At 35.9% G+C, this 19,743-nt stretch overlaps 1 protein-coding gene across 2 annotated transcripts in view; it reads right to left on the bottom strand.

The window, feature by feature from the left end:
* Positions 1–5,366: 5,366 nt before the first annotated feature.
* The window catches only part of PTPN3 (protein tyrosine phosphatase non-receptor type 3), a 91,171-nt gene continuing 76,794 nt past the window's right edge, over positions 5,367–19,743 (bottom strand). For both annotated transcript variants that reach the window (XM_009639937.2, XM_009639938.2), the window contains 4 exons: positions 18,530–18,658; positions 10,049–10,194; positions 9,251–9,386; positions 5,367–5,444 (listed from right to left, as the gene is read on the bottom strand). In XM_009639937.2, the coding sequence (XP_009638232.1) occupies positions 5,367–5,444; positions 9,251–9,386; positions 10,049–10,194; positions 18,530–18,658 (489 nt within the window). The remainder of the gene's footprint in view (positions 5,445–9,250; positions 9,387–10,048; positions 10,195–18,529; positions 18,659–19,743) is intronic.

Below are 19,743 nucleotides of genomic sequence, written 5' to 3'. Positions count from 1 at the left end.
TTACATCTTTATGAAACTTTTTTTAAATAAAACCCAGGTCTTCTCCTGTCCTGAAAAAAATATTTCCTACATGCTTTTTCAAAATATCTTTATGATTTTTACCGCTGTTAGCAGCACTGTTCAAATTCCTCTGAGAGGAGCTCAGTTCAGGCTGGCCTGAACACTGCATTGCACCTTCAGCAGTTCTCAGTAACATCCTATGTTAAGCAACAGCAACATCACTTAGCCTGTCTACAACAAGACCAATTTTACAGTTGTGGGAAACCTTGAAGTGTTTGTATAAGGTAAAACAATGACAACTCAAGAACAACATCATGAAAGCCAAGAAAACAAAAGCTGAGGAACTAACAGTAACTGAAGTGTCTCATTAATGTCTATTGAAATCACTGCTTTAATATTTCAAATAAGAATTTCATTAAAGATTCAAAACGTGCAGCTAAGCTCAAACTAACACAATCTGAGGCTCCTGTCCAAGTAGTCTGCAACAAAATTAGGAGAGTCAATAAAGCCCCATTCTACTCCCCATTCCCAAAACCACCCCTTGAGATGAATTTGTCTTAAAAAAAAGCAAAAACAAAACCAAAAAACCACCCCGCAATAGTTACTGGTCTCTTAACTACAGCCAAAACAGTGTTAACAGTGCACACAATTTGCTTTTTCCATTATATTCTTAGTCCTCAACAATTGATAAAAAAATCAGTGGTCAAATCAGAGCACTACTGTCACAGGTTTAGTCTGGGCTGAAAAATGGTTAAATCTGCCAACATCATGTGCTACTCCTTGCTTTCCATTTGGAGAAACTTTTTTTTTTTCCTTAAAGACTACAAGTTTCAGTGATCATAGATACTATTGTTTGAAACTTGTACAGCTACCGAACAACTGCAACATTAAATATGTTAAAGTACACTAAAACTAAATCATATTGCATTAGATTGCTATATTTAAACTGTTAATATAATCCTATTGTTAAAACAGACAGTCATCTGAGATGGCTTAACACTACCACTGTCAGAACTTAAATGCAAGAGAATCCATTTAATCAAAACATTATGTTTTATATAATGAATTAATCATTCACTTGGCTTTCAACTGCCTTTGAACAAAGTATTTCATGACACAACTTTACCTTCTATATAGATTCAATTAATAAATGCTTTTAACCAGGGAGACTAATTGCAGGTTACCAATCGAAACACAAACATTTCCCAGAGCACATTCTTTCTGGAAAGGCTTTACATGAAGGAGTAAAGAAACCTTGCACTTAAACGCTACATTTCAGGATATAACCATAAAGCCATTATCAGTGAAATAACTATGTTTAAATTTTAACTGATTGAATATGAATTGTGCATGTCTATTTTCAACATTTTCAATCAGTGGACCATTTATGCATTTAGTCTGACACATAAGAACAATACCTATAGGGAAGAACTTCTGTTGTAAAACAGTATCATATTATGCTTGTAATAATAAAGCAAATGCATAGGTCATTAGATACTTCAGAACTACAGTTCTTTTGAAATACATATAGCTTTTTAGCCAAGTATTGCATCGTAAAAAAAAAGGAAGGGGGGGAAAAAAAAAAAAGAGAACCAACTGTTAAAAAAATGAATGTATATGAAGAGCTATTGCTGAATTCTTAGGTACATTTTGATTGCATATAATTTAGTACCAACATTTAAAAGACAGGATTATTGAAAGCAAAACCCTGGATTACAAGATGTTTTTTTTTCCTCCCTTTTTTTTTTTGCGCAAAACACCACCGCTATTCAAGGCTTGGTTGTATTTTAATGATTCATATTTCATACATCCTGTTACATAAAAGGCATTCATGGTTTACGGCACCATTTTTCTTATTTTCAAAACATGGTAAGATGTCTCCCTCCCACCTCCGTCTCAGAAGTGGTCTCCTGGGATATTTCTGAAGACTCTCTGAATGGGCATTTTAGTTACTTCCGTATCAAATATAAAGTCACTTAAGATTTGTTTAATTCTGAAGAATAAATGTTAGTGTGTTTCACAGTGATGAAAACCTCAAAGGCTTATTACTCCCTCTTCATCCACTGCCATGCTAGAAATTTTGAATACTTATTGTCATGATCACACAAGCACAGGCAAAATCAAGGTTAAACTGTTTATGAAGGTTAAACAGAATCTTGACTTCACAGCATTTTCTACTATTTGTCAATTGCTTGACAGTTAAGTGTTTCATTAGGAGTTTTAGCTCCTACCAGGAAAAAAAAAAAAAAAAATCAACTCTGTCTTATCAATTTGCTAATTCTTGTGGAAACAAAAGCCAGCATTAAGAAGATGTTTTCATAATTATGCTTTCATTGCAAGATCAGATCTAAGGCATTCAGTGCAAAGTCATCACATACTACAGAGAGAAGACAAAACCCCCTTCATTCTCCCCTATGGACCCTACATGTACATGTGCAAAACGCAGCAAGACTGAAATAAAGTTGGACACAACGTACAAGATACTTGCGTAGTTAATATTTGCTCTATGGTTTAAAAAAAAATAAATCAGATATTACAGAGATTACTATTTTTACAGCTTTGAGTAGTCTCAGTGGCCAGCAATTTCAAACAAGTTATTAAAATCCAAATAAGAGTTCATGAATGGTATTACTGAAACCGTCTAAGTTTACCAGAACAAGAGCAGCATTTGTTGTCACAATAAGACCATCATCATTTAAACACTCACACACACACACTAACATAAGTCAAGCCTATACCATGTATCTTCAGACTGGAGTTATATATGGAGTAAATTTACAGTGTTTTGGTAAATACATAATTCAACATGAAGAAACATAAATAATTATAGGAATATATTGATAACCTTGAACACAAATAAACCATAAGTCTTATCAAGTACTTCCCTGAAAGAAACAGATGTCATGAAGAGACGCTCTAGTTATTTTTCTTACTATTTATTTTCTTGCTTTTTTCCTCCTTGCCTTTTTCACCTCTTGTCAAACTACTAATCGCAAGTCATGCCAACCACAAGGGATAACTTGAGACCTGGGTACAACAAAACGCAGAAAGGCACACACATTAGAAGAGGAGGGAGCTTGTGTTCACCGCCCACCCAGCAGGCACAGATTCTTTAATGCCCACTACTCCTCACGTGGGAAAGAGCCACCAGGTTTTCTCACTGCTCAATATTCTCTCTAACAACAGCAGGCAGTCTGCGCTTGTACAACACTTTCACATGAGTTTTTCAAAAAAGCTTCCCAAGCAACATGTGCGTGTCCAGTATCTTTTTACATTTGGAGTCATAGACAGATTGAGTGACCTGATGCAGTTTAGGAAGTTAAGAGTGAACCAGAGCTACAGTCTCTCACCTTCTAATCCATGCCCGACCAAGCAAGTGGATAATGATCCAGAATATTACAAAAAACTTCAGTGAAAGTGAAATCTGGAATGCAGTATATAAGAATGAGCACAAACCTATTCACCCTTCAACCTAACAAAGCGAAGAAGCTTTCCATATTGCCAGTTACCCTGCGTGTTCCAATTAAAATTCTTATAATCAATAAATAGTAACCAGGTATCTTCTTTACCCATAACTAATAAAGAAATCTTGAAGAAAGGACCAAGGCTATAGGAGACAAGAGTCAGCAATTCAGCACATCCCACATTCACTTTTCAGCTATCTCCCGGGGAAAAAACACAACCTTCTGGTAACATGAGAGATGCATATTGTACAGCTCTGGCAGTTTCTATAATGAAACTCCAGATATAAATGTTAATATCCATAATACAAACCAGAATTCTAAAATATATCCGAATAAGTGTGTGTGTATATATATCTCTCTCTAAAAAGAAAATTATCTAATTTTCTCTTTTATACATATATAAACATCTGGATAATATGCCCCATAAAAATTTTTCCTTATTTAGGACTAATCTTTTAAATAACAGAGTTTTAAACAGTCCCTTAGGATATTTTTTTAAACATTAATCAAAAATGAAGAGCTACCTCTGGGTAATCAAAAAGCACACACAAAATAAATTAACACCATACAAATGTGGTTATATCGTTCAGAAAGTCCAATTCTCCCATTTGAAATGAAATTGAGACCAGTGTACCTTAGGGTGAATTATTCATCAATGTACAAATTCATTCTCTCTTTCCATGTAAATCTTCATGTGAATTTAGCTGCATTTCCATAAAGCAAGAAACACAGTACATCTGCAGAACTCTTGCAAAAGGGAGTTGTGTTTCACTGGATAAGAGCAGTTTTTGCTGAAGGGCAGCAAGTCAACAATTTCATCACCATCCGAACACTAGAAACACCTGTGCCCTTGTAAGCTTCACACCTTGAATTAGCAGCAACATATTTGATGGGTTCAGTAGTAATTTTTCTTCCAGTATTGGATTAGACTACTTTGCATATACAGCAAGTCAAAAGTCTAGTACTTGTGTGCAACATTAGTCCATGCTTACATTTGAAAACTCATAAATACACATGGAAACAAAGGTAAAAGAATTAAACCTCATTTTAAGTTAAAAGGTTTTCATCAGTCTACATACAGAAACAGCAGTGAAAAACAAATATAAAGGAGGTGGACAGCAGAAACAGAAGAGAAGGAGTACAATAACTAAAACTTTAAGAAGCAGGTCGCTTAAAAGGGCAAGTTGCAATTAAAATTGATCAACAGAAGATGCAGACTGTACCGTCTGCATAAAAGCTTAAATGCAGCATTATTTTGCCCATCACATACAGAAGATGTGATTCCTAAGAAGCATATTATAACAGCTGGCATACTTACTAATAGATTTATAGTAACCAAATACTTAATTTCGCCAGGTCTTAATGTACAGTAGTTATGCATTAGCCTTTAAAGCTCTGTCAGCCTTTTAGAAGTCAAGGTTACATTTCCATGAATATTTAGTGTCCCAATAAGAAAGTTACAAATATTCACCTTCAATGAACTTTCATACAATACAAAGATATTAAATACCTTCTTAAGCTGAGTCATTTCAATACTATTAGTTTTCTAATTGCTATTAGTTTTCTATTTGCATTTTCAAAAGAAACACAAGGACCTTCCAAAGTGAGGGGTGTTTTAAGGCAGTAGAAGATATGTATTAAGGTTTCCATGATTGTTTATGGTGTCTATGTGAATAAAGCATATTACACACAATTGCTCTCATATATTTATCTACATGACTTCGTTATACTGTACATGATTTAGCAATCTTCTTGCGTAATTTAAAGTGCCACAGTTCAAATGTGCTCATCTGTCTTTTCATGGGCTTCTAGTCCATTCTAGTTGCTTTCAGAAACAAGCCCTTGCTTTAAGTAAAGAGCAGTCTTTTTACGTGAAAAAAGAATCCATCCTTCACCGCTGTGCTAACTGGAATCCAGTGGTCGAACCAATCCTTCTTTGTAAACACGAAGAATAGCTTCACAAACAAATTTGTATTGACTCTATATAAGAAAGAAAAAACAAAAACATTTATGGATGATCAGTTAAACTTGTGATTATACAGTAGTATTTAATAGGCCTAACAGTCCCACTGTTTCCTTTTCTCCTGGACAGTAACAGGAGATGATACACAAAGACGGAGAGAGAAAATCCAACTCTCCTGGCTGTGTTCACAGTAAACAAAGGTAACATTTACTCTTCTTTGAAGGACAAGAATTAAAACTCTCATACCAAGGAAAACACAACCCCCAAATTTAAAAGAACACACGCTTAAATCTCAGGGAATAGGATTTATTTGTAAAAGCTATGCAAATTTATATGATTCTTCTGACTTTAAGTTCAACAAGTTCTTTATACATCTCATCTATTTTTTTGGTACTATTATCTGATTATTGCAAATAGTCTAACCTTGCCAATCCTGCAGTTACGTATTACTGGACACATTTAAGTTACGTTACCAAAACCACATTTAAAAGTTACCATATAAGGTATATAGGTCCAACTACCTACACTATCGCAGAAGATGGAGCTGCTTTATTTTTAATTTGTGATCAGACCACACTTCTCCTTTTGTAACAAAATGGGATCAAAACTTTTGATGTTTTTGAAAAGTAGCAACAGCAATAATTCTTCTGTCAGACAACATTTTGAGCTCATTTAGTTCTTATAAAGTCTTCACAAATTAGATAAGCGTTTCTTTTCTGAATTATAACTATAACAAAGACTATTTTTTCCATGATCTTGTGATGTACCTGTTTGTTACAAGCAATTAGCCTGTGAGCCTCTTTCTGAAAAGTGATACAAGGAGACATTAGCAATAGGACTAGTGCAGAACTAAAAATCCACGTAGCCTGAATAAATTTTTATGACTAACACAATCCCAGGAACACAAGATGATGGAGATTTAAAAGAACTTACAAAGATCAAAGCATATCTCTCCTCCTCAGCAAAGTACTTTTCACTACTGTCAAAACCTCAAAATGAACACCTTTCTGCAAAGCTCCATGTCAGGTATTCAGAGAAGTGCAGCTTCACATTTTCTAAATCCGTTTTTGCACCTTTGAAATATTGTCCCAGCTGTCCTTGTATGTCAGCTCTCATCAACTCCCCAGGGAGCATCTGGAAATGTTCGCCCAATATCTCCCAAAGGACAGCACTAAAGAGAACGCTTGGACTGTGAAGGACCTTAGGTTGCATTTAAATACCAGTAGTTAGGAACATTATTTTTGTCCATAACCTGCAATACATTTTCTCTTAAGTACAGAAGAACTTAAGGAAAACTGGGGGATGGAAATTAAATTTTCTGCATCTCTATTTTCCTGCCTTTTCTTTCAACCCTTCAGTCAATTACTCCCACCTTCAATATCACTCTGTTCTTTTGTCTTTATTTCTTAATTACCTTGACTTTTCTCTTCATTGTTATTGTCATTTGCATATTTCTACTGCCTGAACAAGCCCAGTGTGATATTTAGCTCTCTGTTCAACACTTCTGTTAACTCCTTTGTGTGATCAAGTTACTGAACAAATAAGAGTGAGCACTTCAGCGTTGCTTCCTCTGACTCAGACTCTGACTACTTGTTTTCTTTGCTCTTATCCGTTGCGTGTATTCTTGCTGCTCGCTCAGCTGATAACTAGTTCTATTAGGTAAATCCTAAAGCACTGCTTTCTGTGGTGTTCAATATCTCTGATTTCTCTTTAATGGAACTAAATGGTCAGTTTTTCTTTTTTTATTTTTTTTTTTTTTAATGAAAGGCCATGCAGTTATGCAAATTTTGTTGTAGCTTTATTATTTTGGTCCAAGCTTTTGTTTTGCTGTCTTTGAGAAACTACTTTAACGTGATTAACAGCAGACACTAAACCAACCAGTTAATAGCTCTGATGAGTCCATTCTTACTGAGTATGCCCTGTCTGATATTAACTCACAACGTGCATCTGGCCATGTGCATCATCTTAGAATTGGAGCACACACACAATCCCCATAGGGCAGCTGAACATGCTTCAGGCAAGGCTACTGCAACTGAACAATCCCTAATGGCTTCTCCCAGAAGCCCTAAGCTGAATATCAAATAGGAGCAGCGGGGCTAGCTGGAATGCTGTCATGGGAATGCCATCGAGCACTCAGGATAGATCAAAATGTTAACATGGAGGTCTTCGATATTCTGCTTTCGCACAGTTGAGTGCTTACTTCTGCGTCTCATTTACAGTACAGTATGCCAATTCTGCTCCTTGGCTTTTCACAATAGTATCTGCATACTTCTGAAATAACAAGTGAATTTAGTTTCACAGTGTTTCTGTTACAGATCATCCTTCTCCTGACTTTGCCGATAGTGAACTGTGGAAGACAGCAAGCAAGGTAAAGAATCTTATTTTGATACTTGGTTTTCCACACTCAGGGCCTGATTGTCAGTGTATTTATTGCTATTTTTTTTTCTGTTGTGACAGGAGGGACTCAACCTTCTGCCAAGCTGAAGATTACTTCAGGTTCTCATGTCTGATTCTCAAAAGACAGCCACCTCTAGAAAGTTTAAGCTGAACTTGCTCAGTAGAAACTGAGGGGTGCAGAGAGGTACAACTCCAGAAGCCAATGTTCAGCTTCCTTAACCTTGAAGCTAGTGTTTCTCATCTCATGACATCCTTTTTCATAAGCGCAGCTTCCATTTCTGCAAGGAACAGGCAGGGGACGATTCAGACAACTCCTTCCTCAACCACACAGTCCCGATGCACTTCCAGATAGCGCACTCATACTGCAACGAATGGCAGCGTGCACAAACAACCTCTGCTCACAGACCACTCTAACATTACACAAGCAACTGTAATTCCTGATGATTTCACACCCTTTGATAACGCAAGATTTTTTCTGCATCTAGTCAATCACAATGCCAGCTCCTACAGTCGTTAGCGTGTTAATGAATAGAATTTGTTTTCTCAAGTTATCTTCTTCATTCCCTTGATCAAGTGGAAACCAAGGCATTTTCTTTTGAAGATGAGAGACAGAAATGCCCGATTTAACTGTTGACTTTTGGGGGTCTAAACCCCTTTACTTCCATGCGTCATAGGACATTTAGCTCTCTGAGATGACAGAATATTCTGTTAGTCATTCAACCTCTACTCAAGAAAGTAGAGCCTCCCATCCTTGGTCTCCAATGTCAATATGGCCATTTACAAAGCTGACAAAATTTCCTTTGTGATCTCAAATTGTCTTTGAACTGCTTCTATCTTAAGTTTACCTTCTGCTTTCATATTTCAGTTACTGATACTACCCAACTTGCCCAGAATTTCATTCTTGCCCTTTGTTTTTCCAGACTGGAGTCATGGCACAATTTAAAAAAAATATGTATATTTTCTACTCTTAAAGTGACCTCCTGAAAAGCCACTTCCTCTCTTCAAATCATACCACAAAATTTTTATTTTTTAAATTAACCTTTAGTTTAGTAACTTCCCATAAGGCTCTGTACTAGAAGGAAAAGCAAAAAATTATTCTAGCTTCTTGCAGAAAATTTAAGCAAAGGACCACAAACAGATGATTTGGGCAAGCCTGACTTTGTGCATTCTAACTACTTGCAGTGTATCGAAATCAATTATCTTTTAAAGGCAAGGTAAGAAATATTTGCAAATAGGTGAAATACACACCTCACAAGCAAAGCAGCCTTTGCTACCATATTACGTTATGCTACATGTAGGAAGCATGAAATACAATGGCAACTGAAGACTCATACAACTAGATTATTTTAAAAAAAATTGTATCTTTTTTAAAAGTGGACAAGTGCAGTATATATACAGAAAATGAGGCTTTCTCTCCATGACTTACTGATGTTTGCACCATCATAGCTCTCTGGTCTCGCATTTTTCGTACAATATCCAGTGGATAAACAGGTTGGTTTCTTTCAATTAAGCACATGGCTGTTTCCATAGTGACCAATACACCAGTGCGACCGATTCCAGCACTGTGAAATGTAACAGAAAAATAGCCTATAAAATTAGGTTTTTGCAATGCACCAGATTCATTTCACAGTCTTAATACTAGGATCTAAATAGCCTTACAAATTACAGGAAGACCTTAATAAAATCAGAACAGAATACAAAGCTTATCTTTAAAGCAACTTCAGTAACATTTCCTGCCAATTATTAAAAAGAAAATAATTTTAATATAAATAAAGCTAAAATCTCACTTAAAGGAAATGGATTTTCAACAATTACAACTGCTTACAAATCTAAATGTACTGGTTTGGTATTTTTGACTAAAAAAGGTAAGAGCTAATTGACTGCTTTTTGACAGGCACTTGAAGAGCAGAAAAAAACCCCAACCTTTGCAGTACCATTGAAAATGAGGTTACAACAGTGGTAGAGGATAAAAATGGAGAACAACTTACATTTATCATCTCTGTGATAATTACGTGACTAAGCCATTTCACCAAAAGGTTGCAGGAGAAAGGCAGAGAAAATAAACTTGTCCTTAGATACATCACCAGTGCTTCCATCTTCAACAGTAAACATTAACATTTTCATCTAATTCAAGGAATCTCCCGTCTTGCAGAAAACGTTTCAAAACAAAAGCTGCTTCTACTGCTGAAGCAAATTTACAATCACAATTTTAAAACACAAGTACCTGCAGTGAACAAGGACCGGCTCATTCGTTACTCTCTTTGGCCTCATACAGGTCACAAACTCCAAAAAATCCATAGAGTCATCAGGAACACCGTGATCAGGCCAAGCAACGTACTGGAGATGGGTGACAGTGTGCTGTTGTTCTGTCTAAAACACAGTAAGGTTTTCAAAGTGTTCAGTGTTATGAGTTCTGCGTTGATCTTTGCTAGATACAAGTCGCACTTTCACAGTAAGTGTATTCTGCAGATGTTATAAGACATGCATGATGTAGAAAATGTTTGTCGTTTTAGAAGTTTAAGCATGAACATGTAATTCTTAGAAAGCATGCAAAAAGGCATAACATTTTCTGAATAAGTGAGGTATCAACTTTAACTTCTGTGATCTAAACAGATTTTAATTTTTTGAATTTATTGACTGTTGACCTATTATACCTTGACATCAGTGATTCACCGGAGACAAAATGCTACGTGACTTATGCATAACAGTACTATAAAGTAGTTTAGAACAGGTTGGAAGAAACAGCTGAAAACAGCAGAAGAACTATTGAGAACAATACCAAAATAACAGGATCTTGGGGCTACACAATCTATTCTAAATGTGTATGTATGTCTGTGTGTACTATACAGATTCAGTTATAATGTAAAGTTGCCTGCAACATTTGCTAAATCTGGTTTCTGTTACAAAACAATATATTTTTTTTTCATACATACATGTTCATTGTACATACGTGAATGACTTCTGTATGACCCATAAAAGGATACTTCTCTGTTTGGAAGCTATACAATTAGTTAAAAGATTCCGTTGTATGAAGAGCTTTTTTTTTTTTTATTCAATTAGTTCTAAAAAACTGGTTTTACAGAAGTTCTTTCAGCTTAGCTTTTTGTTAACATTGATTATGAAATCAATCAATCATCTTTGCATTCAGATCAGGCTCAACTGCTATGTTACAGATGTAACCAATAATTAGGGTGGGAAGGAAAACACCTAAGACATTCCTGAACTTTGCTGCATCACGCAATGAGGATCTCACTCTTTATAAACTGAGACAAGTCTTCATGTTCTTTTATTTTTTCCACACGTTTAGCAACAGTTAAACTGCTAGCTGCATTTTATTGATGTCTATGACTAGACTTAACATTTGACATCCTACTGAAATAAAACTCTCTTTTATCACTGTATTAGTCTGTAAAAGCTGGCCTCTGCCTAGTGGTCCACACAGCGATGTTTTCAGCATGCTAGCAACTTTAAGAGGTGTTTTCCTTTTCTTTTAAGTGCACAACCACTGAAATATATGACTTGTTTTAAATGCCTTCGACTACTTGCTTTCCTCTTCCAGTGGAGGAAGGGGCTCCACTCCCAAGGAGCAGGCTAGTAAGATACAGAAGGCAGAATAACTACTGCCTATGTACCCAAGTAGAGCCCTAGGAAATGCGTTTGTTCCAGTCAAAGTAATTGCAGAAATTTATAGTTGCCTCCAGGGACATGAAGATAAACAACACAGCTCATACTTTGCTGCTTAAAGGCAGAGCCTGAGCCATGACAATTAAAAAGTCTAGCATAAGGCCCAAGTGGACAATGTAATCTAACACTAATGACCAAGCTCGCTGCAATACAAATTGCACTGGGATCTATCAGCCAGGTCATCAAAAGACCCCACGATGACCAGGATCTCTCCAAGAAAAAGCATGGCTGTTTTCTACTCAGCTTTCCTGCCATTGTGTAGTTGAGCTTGATCAAATTATTACACTTTACATTTTTCTGAAATGCCACAGATTGAAGAAACACAAAAACATGACAAGAAAATGTAATTAAAAAGTGCTCTTTTGCAAATATGCGCGTGCTTAATCAGAACTTCTTCAAAAGGGAAATGAGATAACGCAGCAATTATATGGTACAGTTTAAGCTGATTCTCTTAAATCAGAGACATTTGAATTACAGCATTCAGGTGAAACAAAGACTTGATTCATTCTAAAATTATCCAAGAGCGAGTATCCAGTCACCTTCCATGTGCACCAAGAACTTCAAGCCATGCATCACAGATAAGTGCCAGGGGCACACCCAAGAACCACCGACAGTGATTTGTTGCATTAAAAGCCATTTTACAAGTTCAGAAAAGAGGAAAAAGTTACTTATCAGTAATTCATGCTCAAATATAGTGAGTTGCTTTTTTTTTTTTTAAATAGTTCATAGACAGTAAGTACAACAAGCATGTTAGATTAGACTTTTTCAGAGTAAGAATACACTGTAAGGGCATGCACTTAGTCCTCAGAGCTCCTTCTTTTGGTGTGATCATTTTCTATTACAAATTAATATAATTTGATTCTTCTGGTTGAGTTCTAAAATGGTTCAAATTGTTAAAACTTGACTATTATAACACTCGCTTTTCAAAATGCACAAGTATTTTAAAATGTTTCAATTTTTAAATTAGGAACTTAAACCTACTGTAAACAGTAGTTATATTCATATGTCAGAACTAGTTTTTCTAATTCTAATAACTTTATGTCTCATGCAGAAGACATCAAATCAGTACTCTGAAGTCCAAATTTTTTTAAGCTATTTTTAGTGTTTTGGGTTTTTTTTTAATATAAAATCTTCAAGTCTTTACACTCATAATGAAAGTGAGCTTTTAAATTCAGAAAATGGCAGCCAAATACCACCACACATGGAAATAACCTGCATTAAAATACCATCATGGTTACTAAAACCTAGCACTCATACATGAAAAAAAGCAGCTAGAATTATTGTTACTGGTCCCATACTTAGCCCCACTGTACATGTCCTGTTAACCATACTTATATTTAAACGCACTATTTCTGCCGGGCCCTGCTTCTTCGTACTAACTTGGTAAAGGAAAATAAGAAGTAGCTCCTCATTATACTCAAGTTGCTGTCCAAACCGTTACTCTCTGCAAGTCAGCATAAATCCCTTTGCACAATTTTTTTTTTGGCACTGAGGTTTTTGATGGCAGTCATTACTGTAGCATCCTAGTGAGTGATCAATGTAGAATTTATCTTTGTAAAAAGTGTGGCTTTATTAGTCCTGTTTTATAAGTCTAAACTTACAGGTCAGACAGCAAGAGTTGCTCATGGCCAGGTTGCTATTTTTGCCTAATTTGATATTATACACCTTGTTGTTCCAAAAATATTTAGTTTTCTTTTGCACTCACATGGACTGATTTCAATTGAATTTATGTATCTGGTATTTCCACAAATCATCTTAAAAATGGTGGATTAAAAAAAATCAGTCCAAACAATTTACAGACTCCAGTAACACTGCTGGATTACATAATTTGCCCAGTTTATCATGAGCCATTTGACCGACATTCAGCTGCTTCACGGCATTGACTCACATTTACTTGTCAAGCAGCTACAGAGGTCGAAGACATAGTATTTGTCCCAAGGTATTTGTTACTGTCCTTCTGATAATGGTTATTGTTGCTGCAGCAAAGGTGTCAGCCAAAAAAGAGTTGTACTTGTACCTACCCCTCTCCTGTGCAAATTCAAGACAGCTTAACCACAATGATGTTGCTTTTGCAGTAAGATAACATCCCAGATTTTGCTCAAAGACATAGGGAAGACACATGATCTTCTTTTCTAATGAGTCTGCTATTGGGACTGTAACTCCTGACAAAGTATAGGGTTGTCAGAGGTAATACTTCAAATGGCTGCCGTGACACTTGCAAAACAATCTAATTGTCAAGACCTTCAGCCACAAAAATATCCATTCTTCATCTTTCTGCAGTTTTTAGCCTTGCTTATTATAATTACATCAAAAGGCAGGCTTCCTCGTTTCATTCTCCTAAAATGACTCTCCCTGACTAATAAAAGAACTGGGTGTTCTTCAGAAAAACAACACACACAGCTTAGAATGATAATACTCATATAGAAAGAAGGAAATTTAGGCTTGAAAGGTCAACATTAATTTTGATTTTTCTTAAAATCCAAGCAATTGATTTTGCATTTCACCTCTTCATTTAATGTCCTTTTTTGGTCTAGGTTATAATATAATCTTCAATTAAAAAAAAAAAAAAAAGTAATTTCATCATGTAGAACTACATTAACCTTGAAATGGTCCCATTATCTTCTAAGCATGAAAAGGTATGCTCTTTGTTAGTGAGCTTCACAAATACACCTTGAAAGCTGAGACTCAGCAGTCAGGGTTAAAGCCTAGTTTCTGAAGAGCAGATAGTTTGGCAGTGGCATTTGGCATTTCTTTGGACCTCTGTTCCCACCCTATTGTGCTTCTGTACACCCTTGCCATAACACTTCTAATCTACTTTCGTTATTCAGCTCTCTACTATTGAAAGCCAACTCGTTTTCTTCTGCCACAAGTATTTGACAGAACAGAACATGTTCAGTACAGACACTTTTCAGAGCAGCCTTTAAAATACCTCTGCAGCACGACAGGTTTGTTCAAGACATTTATGACATGGTCAAATTTACATAGATTTCTTTGGAAAGAGAAAATACAAGGTCTTGTTTAATGTACAGAAGCAACAGTTTCAGTGAACAAATCTAAGAATCTTTAACATGAGCAAACTCAACATTTCCCCCCACAAACTGTTGTATGACATGTGTCTGGCAAGAAAGAAAAATGGCATGGAAAACCTCAGCCCAAACAATTAAAATGTGTAAAAATTACAGAGATTCTGTTTTCAGCTGTTTATAACAGAAACTGCTGGCCCTATACTCATTTACATTACTGCCTTGGTTTCATCCAATATCAATCTATCCACATCACCAGAAGGCCTACATGCTGGTCATTCATAAACGTAAAGATACCAGTCATTCTTCATCTTGCAATTTTACCTCCTCCCTTCAGCAAACAGCAATATCCTTCCTTAGCAAAATGAATTTCTGCTTAATCTTCAATTTGTTTGAAGTGCTGTATCAATTTATTTTCTTTTTCTTCAAACCACCCCCTCCATCATTGTGATGTCCATGGAAAGTGATAGCTTTTAAATTAAAAAAAGAACCTTATCTCCTCAAATCCCTCTATTTGCATTGTCATTGTCTGCACAATCATGCTAAACAGTTCACATTAAGACACAAAGAATTGTTTTAATTATCCTGGCCTGGGTTGTTTATAAGGTGTAAGTGCTCTCTCCTGGTGCTTACTCCTCAGTAATTATAGCAATAGTATAACTTGTCTTTAAAGGATGAAATTCAATCAATTTTTAAACATCTTGATTTTTTTTTCTTTTTGTTTGAACGATTTAGTTTAGTTAATAAAACTAATCAGGTGGGAGAATGACAAAGGTGTGTCAACAACTAACATAAGATGTGGCAGAATAAAAAAAACCCCACTTGGAAAATTACAGTTCTTCACAGTTATGTCAGTAATATGCTTCAGCAAGTATCATCTCCACAGCCCTGCTAAGTTCCACGGCCGAGTTCTAGTGACACTTAACTGAAATGAAGAAAAATGCTTGTTTAAACAAGGGAAAGTAGCAAAAAAGTTTTTTTTTCAAAACACAACTGGATAAAATTGATGAGCTTTAATAGGCAATGATATGTTGCAAGGCACTTATCTTAAAGGAAACTGAATGAAAGTTTGCTTGAGGCTTCCCATGCTATTTTTTCCCTTATTAAATATAAATATTTATGTTGTTTTACAAAATAGTGCACTATGTGATGAATTTTGCATTCACACTACACAATTTCTTTCCTTTGGTCTGTTTGTTCTGGTCCCCAAAGTGTTCTGAAGCTTTTTTAAAAAATAAACAAACAAAAAACTCCCAACCTCAAAAAACCAAACTTGGTGCTTTATTTGCTTTTATTTCATTTTGCTACAGGATAGCTTTAGTCTTGGTCTTGAAAAGAAAAGGCAGGAAATTAATCCTTATTTCATTTCATGAGGCTTAGAAATGTTACAAATATTTCACACGTTTGCAGTCATTTGCTGACCTTCAGTTACAGGTAAAGCAGCACAGAGTTAAACCGCGTCAGAAAAATCCTAAAAAATTTCTTGTTCCTCAAGTCTTCTGAACATATATGAGCAAAAGGCCAAGGGCATCATTTCATAAACTTCCCTTTTGAGCTATTTTCCCCTAAAGTCAGATTTGAAATCTGTGCAACTTAATTCACAGGAAGCTCTTTAACAAATACACCTTTCCAACAGAAATCAAGTCTCTTATGAGTTTGGAAGCTTTATCCATCTCACTGTTAAAAGTTACTTGTCTTCATAAAGACCAGTCCAATGATGCTCACATTAGTTCAGGGAATAATAAAACTTTGGTTTGAATTCAGATGACTTTTAATGTATTCTTCAAAGAATATAACAACAATAACTGTGACAGGTAGTAGTTATAAAGTTTTGCAAAGTCTACTCAAACACAAGATGCCTCCAAAAGAATACATTTGGTCAGCTTCAAGAAAGCAGCTCAAATAACATGTAAAACTAGGAAACACTTTGGTGTTTCAGAGAGTTCTTTCGCTATGTTTTAAGAAGCTACAAAGGTTTTTATTTCCATCTGAAATGCCAAATGCACACAGAGCTATCAATTATTAGGGTCATATTTTTACTGTATGGGACAGCTCAATGTTGAGTGTTCTTTTGAGTGTAGCCACTTAAGAGTAGAAATAAACTTGCCTTTAGTGAAAAAAAAAACAAAAAAAGAAACCAAAACCAAACCACCACAACCAAAACCAGAACTCCAACCAACCTTCCCCTCACCACAACAAACACACATCCACCTAGGACTAGCTTTAGCATGCTTTTGTCTAACCTAGATGACATCTATGCAAGCATACACCTTTGCATTAGAAATTGCCTTCTTAGCTGAGAGTTACCATGAGACAACTTACACAGTTGAAGCTCCTTGTAACTTTCACATCTGTTAGCATGTCTACAACCACACACTATATTCTCACACAACCTTTATCTCAAAAAGAATTATCTTGTATTAAAACAAATAAAATTGACTGCTCCATTCTCACTAGGATTTTGCCTTACCACATGTAAATCATGTAAAATCATGTAAAACAATGCCTAATCACTGGTGAATAGACACCTGAAGTGAAAACACATGCTGAATACAGTCACTGGTGAATTTACTCAAAATTAGGTATCAGTTTGATAAATACTAACCAAGAAAGAGAACAAGTATTTGAAAAGAATAAACAGCAATTTACAAGAAGCATCAGCTAACCAAAGTTAATTGGCAATCAACTAATTTGAGTGACAGGGACCAAAAGTTTGTCTACATCTACTCTGCAGTACTGTTTTAATGAGGTTAATTTCTTCTGTGCTGACACTGAAGTTTATCACTTACAGATTAATTGGCTAAAAAACAGAACCAAAAGTCTTGCTGCTCCCTGACTGGATGGTTTCTCATAGCTAGAAACTGAAACACTGTAAACCACCTTAACCGAAAGACCTTTAAGTACTGGCACCACACATGTTTATGACTACAAAGGAAATCTTAACCACGTTAAAACAAATTTGGATGCACTGTCAAGAGAGAGATTCAGTCACAAATTCATGAAACTAAAGGACTGGTCATCTTTCTATAAGAACATCAAAGAAATGTTACATTTTAAAACAGATATTTCCTTTTTCTTACTACCAGCAATTCTAGTAACAGTAAAATCTACTTAATTAGACAGAAGTTTAAAAGATTGACAAGTATTGGAACTGTAAATTACCACTGGGTCAATACACAGTGATTTCTTACACTCAGATCTTATGATAGCTCAAACCCTTCATCTTTTTAGAAAATACTTGCGACCAGAGAATTTTGGAAAACAACTTACAAACAAAAGCCAAACTTTATCCCCTATATTCAGGTTGTGGGAAGTCTAGATGTGATCTGAACACAGATTTCGCAACACAAGCTGATATGCAATAAGTATTCCATGTATTTAACTTTTTCTTTGCTTTATAACTCTTCCATTAGCATAAACTATCAACAGCTAAGGAATGTAAGTACCATACATAATTTGAGCACATTTTCAAAAGATTTTTTTTTTCTTCTTTAAAATCTGACTAAAGATGATGAAAAGGAGCGGGTGAGATCCTGCATCTTCTCTCAAAACAACACTATTATGATTCACCACACTATTATGATTCATTTTGTTAGCTGTGCCATTAACCAAGTGACCCATATTTCATCCTTGAAAGAACACAGTTACTTAGAAAAAAATCTCACTGAAAATCAAAATACTTGTGAAGAGTCAGTGACTGCAAAACTGTTTACAGAAAAGCACTGAACTTTATGAAGGTTTTTCCAGTACCTGTACAGCATAATGCATTAATGTATTATAGAACTTCAAAAAGTATGTTTTTGAAGAAGCTCTAAAGAAGTAATCATACTATGCTGATTCACATAATATACACATGTTCTTTCTATAAAAGAATATTCACACACAGAGATGTGCATGCTCAGACACAGAGCTATACATATGCCTATCTACACATATACCTATCTATACATGTGTTCATTCAGCTTGCTTGGGGATAATTAAAGATAACAGGCATTTACCTCAACATTTGTAATCACCATTTCTCTAACAACATAAGCAATCGTACAATCTTCAGAGTGGCATTTGACACGAAAGCCGCCATATTCCATTACATCTGGAGGATCAGGCCAGTACTGATGACATTTGGTCTGTAAAGAAAATTAAGCACACATCAAGACCTTATAAAGGCACTTCCATTTCCAGCCTCCCCTCCTATGCTATGGTTCAGGGAATTCAAGGAGTGGTATAAAATCTATTCTGGTTAGTGAGGTGTTCACATCCAAATTGGAAAATAGCATAACAAAACAGGCTAAATCCTCCATAAACTTGTGTTTTAGTCATTTTAACAAAAACATTCAGGTAAATTGGATGCAAGATGCTTTCTTTATGGTACTAAAGTGCAATTGCTAAAATGACTTCTCAAGGCATAAAGTAGGAAGAGAAACACATGGATTTGTTCCATCTTAAGAAGAAAAGTGTAGAGGAGGAATTTATAACTATCTTCAGCCACCTAACAGCAGGTTATAGCAAAGACAGAGACATACTTTTCTTGGAAGTGAACAATGGAAGGACAAGAGGTCACTGAAAAAAAAATGCAAAAAGGGAAATTCTGATTAGATTTTGCCAAAAACTATTTTGGTGAGGATGGTCAAGCACAGAAACAAGGTGCCCTATGAGGCTGTGGAATCTCTATCCATGGAAATAATTAAAACTTAACTGACGTGATAGTGTACAACCTGCAAGAACTTCAAAGCTGTCCCTGCTTTGAGCAGAGAGGAGCAGACCAGGTATCTCCACAGGTCCCTTCAAACATGAATTATGCTTAGACTCTGAAGCAAGGTCATGCTGGAATGAAAAAAATAATGTGCCGCCCCCCCCCCAATTCCAACACTGCAGCCTCTTGGCTGAAGGAAAGAGCAAGGCAGGCTTCATTTGTGAGGGCCCTAAGAGATAACTCATTCTGCAGAGAGAACATGAGCAAGAAAAGGAATACTCAACAGCACTGTCGCCCCTTACCATGCCCCCGCCCTGAATTTCAGCCTGCCTGGTACTTGTCTGGCTGCTTCCAAAAGAGCAGTTTTCACTTCTCCTCTCCCTGAAAGCTAGTGGTGAAGGTAATGAAGTGACCTTGGCTATCTTCCGAAGATTGCTCCCCTAACTTGGGTATTAGTTTTCAGGCCACTAAGAGCTATGTGTTACTCCAGTTTTTGACAGGAATTCACTGAATGGGAAA

This window comes from Egretta garzetta, unplaced genomic scaffold, assembly GCF_000687185.1.
Source record: "Egretta garzetta isolate BGI_Z169 unplaced genomic scaffold, ASM68718v1 scaffold405, whole genome shotgun sequence".
Classification (NCBI taxonomy): Eukaryota; Metazoa; Chordata; class Aves; order Pelecaniformes; family Ardeidae; genus Egretta; species Egretta garzetta.
Note: the sequence above shows the minus strand (reverse complement) of the source record. Positions and strands in the feature narration are given on the sequence as shown.